The following is an 11,535-nucleotide window of genomic DNA, read 5'->3' as shown; positions in this document are numbered from 1 at the left end:
TCTCATGGAGGCATTTCCTCAACTGAAGCTCCTTTCTCTGTGATAACTCCAGCTGTGTCAAATTGACACACAAAACCAGCCAGTACACTTTTGTAACAGGTTGAAGATATTTTCTTTTTTCTTTAGATTTATTTACTTTTATTTCCTGTGTATGAGTGTTATGCCAACATGTATGTCTGTGTACCACACTGTTGTATAGCAGTTTTCTCCAAGATCATTGAAGGAAGCTCTTCATGCAAGTTAGAAAATAATTCAAAAATAGCTTCAGGAAGTCCCTGAAACTGAACAACCTCACTAGACCCCTCCTTCCTAAGAGGAAACAATCATAAGGGCTAAGAGTGAGTCTAAGATAAGTCAAGCTGNAAACAGAAAGGATCAGCCAAGCATCTTAAGAAGCAGAAACCAGCAGAGCAGCCTGGAAGATTAGATCAACAGACCCACATAGAAAGAACACCCCAAACTGTTTAGCTGCCTGTAGTGTGCTCTAGGTTTCCAGATTTGGTGAGCTGTCACCCACGCTGGGGTGAGTTTTGGGTGATTCAGCTGTCATTGAGTCATCTCTACTTCTGTAATTAAGCCCAATAAAACTCACTGGATCAGACTGGAGAGATGGCTCAGCAGTTAAGAGCACTGACTGCTCTTCCAGTGGTCCTGAGTTCAATTCCCAGGAACTACATGGTGGCTCACAACCATCTGTAATGGGATCCAATGCTCTCTTTTGGTGTGTCTGAAGACAGCTACAATGTACTCATATACATAAAATAAATAAATTTAAAAAAAAACACCTCACTGGTTCAACAAGTTGAACTTTGTTCATGGTATCTGTACTTTGGTCTGGCCTGGGCTCCCTATGTGGAATGAATAGACGTNTGTGTGTGTAATGAGTCTTGTGTCACAAAACACAAGGACATTGTGCTTGAGGGGGCCAAAGGAGGATATCATATGGAACTGGAGTTACAAACAGTTGGGATCTACCAAGTGGGTTCTAGGAATTGAACCTGGGTCCTCTGAAAGAATAGCCACTGCTCCCATCTACTGAGCCATCTCTCCTGGCCCACAAAAGACTTCGTAATGAACTTATCACTTCTCCTGGAAATAAAGACATAATCAAAGGTAACTGGAGGCATATCAGACACAAACAGACCAACAGAGACAAGCCATCAGGAACAATTGGTTAACTCCAGCTAAGGTCCCTAGTAATACTAGGGAATGGAAGACAGTAGAGGCTAGGCATTACTGAGAGAATGAGGAATGAGCAGTTGCTTCTGAGGTCAAATTTACTGAGCAAAGTAAGCCAGTGTTCCTGTGTTCCCAGGAAAGCTAAGAGGTTGACTCTGAGGGACACTGACTGATACAGGGCTTTAGTAGCTTTGCGGAGCCCCATGGTGGAACATGACACTTCAGAGCTAGGTGAGGGTATGGCCGGTCTGAATGATTAACAGTGCCATTAGACGAGAATGAAACAAAAGGAAGGCAGATAAAGGGGTCTTCCTAAGACACCCAGATGCAAATGTGGAATGGTCTGTATCAAGGAGAAACTCCTTTGGCAGTTTATAAAAGCAGGAAGAAAGATGGAAATGGACCTGTATTCTCAAGCCCTGGGCCCTTCCAGCAGCTATGTACAGCTGATGGAAAGATGTGGTCACATTGGTTCTCCCAGATCCTGGCATAATGAGTTCCCTTCCAAAGGAATTTAGCAACTCTGAGCCAAGCTCCTGAACTATTCTAAGGTATGCACAGATCACTTGTTTCTGTTGGCATCGGCCACCCACCAGATTCTAGAATCTGTCTATTCAGGCACTTCTTCCCTCCACCTATCTAACCATCCATCTCCCCTTGCCAACTCAAAAGTGTCTTTTGAGCCCTACTGAGCCCCTTTGGGGTACCCACCACATGGGCATCTCACTCCTATGCTCTTTGGGGTGCCCCCACATGGGCAATTCTACTTATAGAGACACTTGCACCTCTCCAGCTATTTTCTCCTCTACTTGCTCTACACAACTGTCTCCCTTTCTACTGGGTAAGTGTCACGATGGAGATGCCTGCTTTGTCGACTTTAATTATGAAAGCTACGTCACTGTGACAGAAAACTTATTCTAGCCTAACAGGGCCCCTATCACCTGAGAAAGTGACACCTCTTCTCTGAGACTTCAGGAATTTCTCTCTTGACCAGTCTCTTAGTGTGCCTGGGAAGAACCTGACTGAAATTCTTAACACCACACTTACCCTCTGCTCGCTCTCCTACAGCTCCTCCTACATCCTTGGATGTTCCTCATGGTACCCTGGGACCTGCTTGCTAAGGTCCATAGTTTCTCTACATGCTCCAGGTCTGCAGCACTTTTCCTGCCCCTTGTCCAAGAAGCTCCCGCTGCATATCTCCTTGTGCCCGCCTGGGCCTGACACTTCCTTACCTCCCTCCGCCTAGCTGCAATGTCCCAAAGCCTCTACAACTTGGAACATGGAGACTGGAGCTTTAGTTGTCCCTCCCTGTGGGAAGCCACATGTGCAGTTGCAGGGTGGCGCTGGCTTCCGCTGGCCACCACCCATACATAGGCAGTAAAGTTCTTTTGCCAAGATGAGGTTTTGAGAATTAACCAAAATTAACCAATCAGATAAGAGACAAGTTAACCAATCAGATGAGAGACAAGTTAACCAATCAGATGAGAGACAAGTTAACCAATCAGATGTAGGCATGCAAATGAGGTGAAAAGTATAACCCAAGCACAACCAATCCGGGTGTGAGACATGCCTCCTATATAAGCAGCACCAGTTCTGGGCTTGGGGTTCCTTTGCCTCTGAAATCAAGCTCTCCCAATAAACGTGTGCAGAAGGATCCTGTTGCAGCTTCGTTCTTGCTGGCTATTCTGGTGGGTGCAAGAACCTCCCTCCTTGTCCCTGTGGCTCACTGGTCTCTTAGCTACCTAGACCTCCCTGGGGTGGAGTTCTTTTTGAGCCCTTCCACCTTTTCTGCAGAAGGATCCTGTTGCAGCATTATTCTTCCTGGCGAGTCGGGCGCGCACAAGATCCATTCTTAAATCTTTATCCCGATGTTTTCTCGGCTTTACTCTCAAGAAATCTTTTAAGACTATGCTGCAAACTCATCTCAGAATTTGTAAATTCACTGGATTTCGTTAAAGACTCTATAAAATCTGTAACAAAATTTGGCTTCAAACTTAACAAAAGGCTTCTAATTAAAAATCTATGTGTGTGTGTGTGTATATATATATATATATATATATATATATATATATATATATATGAGTGAGAATGACCCAACTCTTGCCTAAAATATACTGTATACGTAACTGTTGGGTTTAACTCCTGTTTTAAAAAGGCTATTTATCAAGGCCAGCCTGGTCTACAGAGTGAGTTCCAGGACAGCCAGGATACACAGAGAAACCCTGTCTCGATAAAACAAAACGAAATAAAACAAAACAAAACAAAAAGGTTATTTATTAGCAACCAACCAAGTGCTCTCTTCCAATATAGCTGGTGACCTCATCAAAATGTAAGCAACTGCATGGCTGACCACCATCTTCACTAAGGTTAAAGGAAGGTACATGCACTATGTTGTCACCATCTTAAGATAACCACAGGGCATAATTCCTGCTGAGCCCTCAGTTTATTGCTGCATCTCTTTTTAGAGGAAGAAAGCAACACGTCTAAAATATATTTTGGATTGGTATTGATTTTTGCATGATGATAAAAATAAGTTTATAAAGGTATATACTTAGATTAACAAAAGTTAATTTAAGATTTATGGTTAACTACTTAGATCTTTCTTTTCTTTTTTTTCTTTTTTTTTTTTTTTTTTTTTTTTTTTTACAGGGTTTCTCTGTATAGCCCTGGCTGTCCTGGAACTCACTTTGTAGACCAGGCTGGCCTCGAACTCAGAAATCCTCNTGCCTCTGCCTCCCGAGTGCTGGGATTAAAGGCATAAGCCACCACGCCCGGCTTTTGCTAACTTTTCAACACCAGACTTTCTAAAAAATTTAGATAAATAATATGTGTTTAAAAATTATATTTGAAAAGAAGATTTATGAATTCCAGGGTCACAGCACCAGAAATCTGACTCCTCTTTCTAGCTCCCTTTGTTGAACTTTAGCTATTAGGATAAACTAAGTCACACTAAAAAGCCCCATGATAGATGACAGTTGGGATCTACCAAGTGGGTTCTAGGAATTGAACCTGGGTCCTCTGAAAGAATAGTCACTGCTCCCATCTACTGAGCCATCTCTCCTGGACCAGAAAAGACTTCATAATGAACTTATCACTTCTCCTGGAAATAAAGACATAATCAAAGGTAACTGGAGGCATATCAGACACTAACAGAACAACACAGACAAGCCATCAGGAACAATTGGTTAACTCCAGCTAGGGTCCCAATCTCTCAATTGGCCTGCCAATCCTCCCAAGTGCTGGGATCAAAGGCGGGCACCACCAACACCTGGCTTTTGTTTTTTGGTTTATAATTTTGTGTTTTTTGAGACAGGATTCTCCTTGTAGACCAGGCAGTCCTGGAATTTTCTCTGTAGACCAGGCGAGCCTCAAATTCAGGAATTCACCTGTTTCTGTCTCCCAAGTGCTGCAATTAAAGGCCTGAGCCACCACCACTCATCTACTTAATAAATAATGATCCTCAAAACTTTTTGGAGATCTGCTGAATATGGCTTTTAAAATGTTTAATGCAAAAAATTTTACTATGACTGACAGAGACCTCCAGATCCTAGCAGTGACCTCAAGGTCTCCAAAGAAGATGATGGGTCACAGAAGAACTCCACCCGGAACATGCTTTACCTGTGACAAGGACAGCTTCTACGAAACACTGCCCTTCACCTTGCCGACGACGGCAGGACCTCTACAAACTGTGGACCAAGTGCAATACTGCGGAGCTGACTGCCCCACTTTGCCTAGACAACACAGANTGGTCCTCCAAGCTCCTCCTCCACAGCAAAGTCTGTTGGATCTTTTGGGCCTGATGGCCAAAGGCTGTCCATAGAGCTTGACTGTCAGGTAGCCAGTAAGTATCTATTATGTTTAANAGACTCAGGACCTACTTGATGTATACTTATTGAATCACTGTCGGGTTCCGAGCTCCAACTATGACTCAAACACGTGAGTCTACTGACTTTTATGCAATGTGGATCTCAATAAAAATTGCACAGTGGTAATGCTAACATATGTAAAATTTTATCTTTTGATAAACTTAAAATTCTTGTAAGTTGAATGGAACTGACTTGAATTGTCTCTCCCAGGTAAAATAGACTCNATATAAGTACTGTCACCCAACAGCCTAAGTTTCCCATCTATTGCCTACTCCTGAGGGTAGGAGCTTTCTTTCTCCCCTGGTCTTGGGACTCCCTTCAGCCAACTACCAGGATCGTNGGCCAGGANATTTCAAATGTACACCCTGGATTAAAAATTCCCCCCACATTCCTTAACTTTACCTTCTCTCTCTAGTGATCTGTCCCAGCAGATTTAAAATCAACTCGGCCAGCTCCAGGGGTCAGCGCCACAGCACCCTACCCCAGGGGTCCAGCCTCACAGGCTGCTCCAGCCAGGTCCGAGCTTCCCTGTCTCTTTTCCTATCTCTGCCCAACAGAGCTGGGACAGGAACCACAGAACCTGCTTGTCCTGACTTTGGCCAGCATTCAAGTTTTCTTGGGTCCCCAACTATGACACCCAGATGTCAACAGGAAGTGGTCACAGAGATGATGTCACCCCTCATCACTTCTACTCTAACTCTGTACATACTGGTTACTTACTAGTATATACTTCTGGCTCTTAGGACATCAGAGCAGGGTGTTTGCTCAACAATGCCTAAGTGGCAAATTAGATGTTAATGACGAACGAACAATGAACACAAGCATCATGCAGACATTCAGTGGAGGGGAGTTTCTGTGGCTGGCCATGTGAAGCTCTCCATACCGCTCCAGCACCACTCGCCTGGAGGAGCTGCTCGAAGGCCCAGCTATGCTTTCTCTCCTTTCCCAAACAGATACAGCCTTGTCTATAGCTGCTCTGCCCCAAAACAAGGAGAGAGTTTTCATTTGTTAGACAACAAACTTACCTCCAGGGCTCCCCATCCTAAGTAGGAGGCTGATTAAAGATTAATAATAATTTAAAAAACCAACATCAAACCTTTTCAAAATACATTAATCGGTTCATTCTAAGTCTCAGCCAGCATACCGCATACCGTAGGGCTTGAGGAGTGTTGAAGCTAGGCCGAGACTCTGTTACACGCTCCTCTTCCTCTGGGCCATCATCTTCCATATTTGAGAATCCCATTTCATCTTGGAACTGTGGGGGTGGGGGTGGGGGAAAGAGGAGGGTTTTCTCAAGGGAATGGTCCCTGTTTATAAGCCTCTCCAGCAATGAGAAACGTAAGTAAAACCTACAGAATTCAGGACTTTAATAATGTTGCGACCCAAAACAGAGCNGAAAAGGCTGGAGTTGGCTCAGGGGTTAAGAACACTCGTTGCTCTGCCAGAGGACCCAGGTTCAAGTCCCATCCCCACACGGTTGCTCACAACCATCTGTAACTCCAGTCCAGAGAATCCAATGGNCTCTTCTGACTTTCAGAGGCACCAAGCATGTGGTATACAGACAGACATGCAGAAGAACCACATACTCACTTAAAAAATAGAATTTCTCAGTTTTCAACAAGGGACCTCTTCTCTGCAACTGACAGAGACCATTACAGAAAACTACAACCAATCAAAATGCAGATCTGTGGAGCCCAGTCACAAAGAACATGTCTACAGCATACTCCTGCCCAGTGAAAAAGGACATATCACAACACACTCCTACCCAGTTGCAAAGGACACATTTCANCACACTCCTGCCCAACCACAAGGGAAATAACACACTCCCNCATGTAAAGGTCAGGGAACATTGCAGGAAGGGAAGGAGAAAGACTAAGAACTAGAAGAGCAGCTAGAATCACTCAGCGTGGGTNCTGGGAACTGTAGTGTAAAGCCTCCGAGTCTGCCCTTGAGTGAAATGAGTCAGCAAAGCCTTTCCTATGTTCAGGTCAATCAAGAGAAACTGAGAAATTGTTAAGAGACTGTTTGAACCTTGAAGGAATGTTCTCTCTCTAGAGAATCTGCATTCAGGGCTACATGAGAATTTGCAGCTGCACTGTCCTTGGTCTTGCACGGACCTGGCAAATCTGGAGTTCTTACTTTTGATTATGGCTGGCCATGGTCAGAAGGGACTGAGATCTGTGTGCATCGTCTGCTGGTGCCCAAATTTGTGGACCACGAGGGAGAGGACTCTGACCAAGATTGGACATGAAAGAAGGTGGGCTTACAAAAAGGTAAACCCATCTCTAGGATTATGGCAGAGGTCATGGGCAATTCAACAGCTGATCTGTGTGATTTCTCAGGAGCAGAATTATTGCCTACGTCTACAAAAAAACTCAAATGTTTCCAGTAACAATGCAGCAAATGCCAGCAGATATTCAACATCCTCAAGGGTATGTAAAGATTGACTGGAAACCGACATATATAAAGATTTGAGGTGATTAAAGGAATCAGTGGTAGCATACGGAATGCATTCCACCTATTGTGAGACAGGTAAAAAACAACTGAGCTATACAAAATAGAATTATACCACAAAACGGGAAGGGCTAATGACAGCTATATTAGAAGCTGGTCCTCAATTACGATGGCTACATGATGGAGAGAGGAATAATCAGGCTAAAAAAATAAACATAACAAAGGATCATTTGCTAGGTGAGGGTCAATCTGCTGGCTGGTATAAGCAGATGCGACTTGATGATGCTACTACAGCACAAGGTCATTTAGTGGCTTTAAGGGCTTGGGGCAGAGTTGAAGAAGCAAGAAAAAGGACCAATCTTTTACTAAAATTACCCAAGGTCCTGTTAAGGTTTTCACTGACTTTTACAAAGATTAATCAGCAGTGCAAAGCCCAGCAGTGGTGGCACACACCTTGAATCAGAGGCAGAGGCAGGTGAATCTCTGAGTTTGAGGCCAACCTGGTTCCAGGAGAGCCAGGGATACACAGAGAAACCCTGTCTGGAAAAACAAAAAACAAAAACAAAACAAAAAATCCTTCAGCAGTACAAAGAGCAATAGCAGATTCAAGTTGTAAGAAAGTCACTACTTGAATCTCTGGCTTTTGAAAATGCAAATAAAGAGTCCGGAGCCAGATGGTGGTGGCCCACGCCTTTGATCCCAGCACTTGAGAGGCAGAGGCAGAGGCAGGCAGATTTCTGAGTTCAAGGCCAGCCTGGTCTACAGAGTGAGCTCCAGGACAACCAGGGCTCTCTCTGGAAAAACAAAAAACAAACAAAAAAAAATCCTCTAGGTGTTACAGAGGAATGGGTTAGAAACTACCGCTAATGATCAACCTGCTGCATATGGTGCAACTTCAGCTGGACAAACAGCTAAAGGTTTTAACTCTCAGAAAGAATGATGCTTTAACTGTGGGAAGGCTGGATACTTGAGGAAAAAAAAAGAATCTAGACATTTGCTTACTAAAGGAAATGCCGCATTTCAAAATAAACTAAATATACCACCAAAATTTTGTGATAGATGTGAAAAAGGCTGATAGTGGGCTAATGAATGTCAATCAATAAGAGATCTCCAAGGTGATTTTTTTACCATCAGGAAACCAGACAAGCGGAGCATCTCTGGACCCAAGAACAAACAACACAAGCCAATAATGTCGTGTCAGCAATGGACTAGTTCACCAACAAGGCAATCGGGAATGTAAACTCAGTTTTGGAGAAAAAAAAAAAAGTTTATTGTATCTGCAGGATTAATAGCTGAAGATTATCAAGGGGAAACTAAAATCAAGGCTTATGTCAGGAAAACAAACCATACAATTAGAGCCAGGTGATTGATTGTTCAATTACTATTATTAATCCCATATCACAAAGGTAAAGGAGCTCCAATAAATAGGACAGGAGGATTTGGAAGTTGTGGTGATTTGAATAGGCCTGGCCCAGGGAGTGGCACTTTAGGAGGTGTGGCCTTGCTGGAGGAAGTGTGTCACTGTGTGCACCCCCCACTAAAATTAAGGATGAAAGGCCAAACTGAAGGTAAATGATATTCAAATTAGCAGTGTAGTGGATACTTGGGACAGANGTATCTATAATTTCTGAAGAAGCTTAGAATCAAAATTGGCCTTTGCAAGAAGCCTCCACTTCCTTTATAGGTACTGCACCGATAGCTCCTGTGAACCAGTGTCAACTGGAGTAAATGCCCAGAAGGACAAGCAGAAAGGTTAAAACCGTCTGTGGTGGACACAGCCATAACCCTATAGGGAAGGGATTTGTTACAACAATGGGGAACTCAAATTAGTACTCCTTCAAATTAGTATTTCAGAAACAGCTCAGAAGATTATATTTAAAATGGGTTATATTGCTGGAAAAGGTATTAGAAAACAATTATCAAAGATGATCACATGATATTCGGGGCTGTCAATAAGCAGGGGAGAGAAGGAATTAGCTTTCCAAATTCAGACTAGAGGCCACTGTTCATAATATGCTAAAAGCCCTACCTTTAAAACGGTTAGATGGACATGAATAGATCAATGGCCCTGAACAAAAGAAAAATTACCAGCTCTTGATCAACTGGGGCAGAAACAACTGGATGCTAAACATACTGAGGAGTCTACTAGTCCTTGGTATTTGTAATAAAAGAGGAATCAGGAAAACGGAGACTCTTAACACATTTAAGAGTGGTAAATAAAGTAATGCAGCCTGTGGGTTCTTTGCAGACTAGAATTCATTTACTTTCTATACTACCTAGAAATTGGTCTACAANAGTTACTGATTTAAAGGATTGTTTGTTTGTTTGTTTGTTTGTTTGTTTTATACTATTCCCTGGCAAAAACAAGACAGGGAAAAGTTTGTTCTTATTGTGACCAGGTATAATGATGCTAAACCTGTAAAGAGATATCAGCGGAATGTTCTTCCTCAGGGAATGTTAAACAGTCCAATGCATGTGAATATTTTGTGCAACAATGGCTACAATATTCTGTAACCTGTTTTCTCACTCCATTCTTTCCCACTATAAGGACAATACTTTATTGGCTGATTCTGATACAGATCCCTTAGAAAAAAATGTTTAATGAAACACAAAAATATTTTACCTTACTGGGGACTACAGATTGCACCTGAAAAAAAAAAATACAGAAAGGAAAGTCTATAAATTATTTAAGATTTAAACTGAGTCAACAAAAAATTCAACTTTAAAAGGCTCAGATTTATAATAATTAATAAATTTCAAAAATTATTGGGAGATATTAGCTGGTTATTCCTTACTATTATATTAACTATTCAAGAGTTAAGTAACTTGTTTCAAACACTACAGGTTGATTCAAATTTAAACAGTTCATGAAAATTAACAGCTGTAGCACAAGAGGAAGTGGCCCAAGTACAACAGAGATTATAAGATACCTATATGTGGCAGATGAGATCATAAATATGACAATATTTTAGCTGTTTTACTATCTAATCATTCTGGAATAATTTGGCAAAAGGAAGATAATGTCTTAGAATGGACTTTTTTTTTTTAACCAACAGACTAAAAAATTAAAAACCTATATAGAAAAAGGTTCTGTCCGGGCGTGGTGGCCCACGCCTTTGATCCCAGAGCTCGGGAGGCAGAGGCAGGCGGATTTCTGAGTTTGAGGCCAGCCTGGTCTACAGGGTGAGTTCCAGGCCAGCCAAGACTACACAGAGAAACCCTGTCTCGAAAAAACCAAAAAAAGAAAAAGTTTCTGAATTCATTATTAAAGGCAGAATAAAACTTTGTCGGTCAACAGAATTTGATCCCACAGAGATTCTAGTCCCATAAATAAAGGCTCAAATTACAAAATTATGAATTATGATGAATGAAGATAACTGGCAAGGGGCTTGGGAGAAATGAACAATAAATACAGCAAAAAAAAAAAAAGACTATAGTTTTTTAAAAGGACAGAATAAATTCTCCCATGAATATTAAAAAAAGAAAATCACTCATCTGCAAAGCTTTTACACCGTTACAACAATGCAGATGAATTAGGGAAGTCAGGTGAAGACGCAGGAGACAGAAGTAAAGTAGCTCAAGTCCCTGTTCTTCTGCTCAAAAGCCGGGATAAGATGCAATTTTTAAGGTACTCTTAAGATTTTTCTGAAGCTCTGAATATAATTAAATTCTCAATATGCAGAAGTTGTTTTACATATAGAAACTGCTGAACTTGTTCCTGATAACTCAGAATTAACCTTGTTATGTNTGCAATTGCAACAGGCAATTAGAGGCAGAGAGTACCCATTGTATCTAACTCCTATTTGTTCTCACACTGGATTGCTACAACCACCTACACAATTGAAATAAATCAACTATCAACAGGAAATATATTAGAATCAAATTTTCAATGAAGCAAATCATGTTAATAGTAAAGGTCTGAAGAAGAGGTTTTCAGTGACATGGTGGCAAGCTAAGAAATCATTAAAACTTGTCCCAATTATTACCTGTAGAATCAAATCTCTTTACCTGCAGTTAGTAATCATAAAGGCAAACA

At 41.8% G+C, this 11,535-nt stretch overlaps 1 protein-coding gene across 1 annotated transcript in view; it reads right to left on the bottom strand.

Annotated features, from left to right (window-relative positions):
• Gon4l (gon-4 like) overlaps positions 1-11,535 on the bottom strand; it is a 79,391-nt gene that overhangs the window by 29,871 nt on the left and 37,985 nt on the right. The window contains exons 5-6 of the mRNA XM_029475537.1: positions 10,123-10,146; positions 6,197-6,300 (exon numbers count right to left, since the gene is read on the bottom strand). Of these exons, the coding sequence (XP_029331397.1) occupies positions 6,197-6,300; positions 10,123-10,146 (128 nt within the window). The remainder of the gene's footprint in view (positions 1-6,196; positions 6,301-10,122; positions 10,147-11,535) is intronic.

This window comes from Mus caroli, chromosome 3 (genome assembly GCF_900094665.2).
Source record: "Mus caroli chromosome 3, CAROLI_EIJ_v1.1, whole genome shotgun sequence".
NCBI lineage: Eukaryota > Metazoa > Chordata > Mammalia > Rodentia > Muridae > Mus > Mus caroli.
The sequence above is the reverse complement of the archived record's forward strand: the minus strand, read 5'-3'. Positions and strand labels throughout refer to the sequence as shown.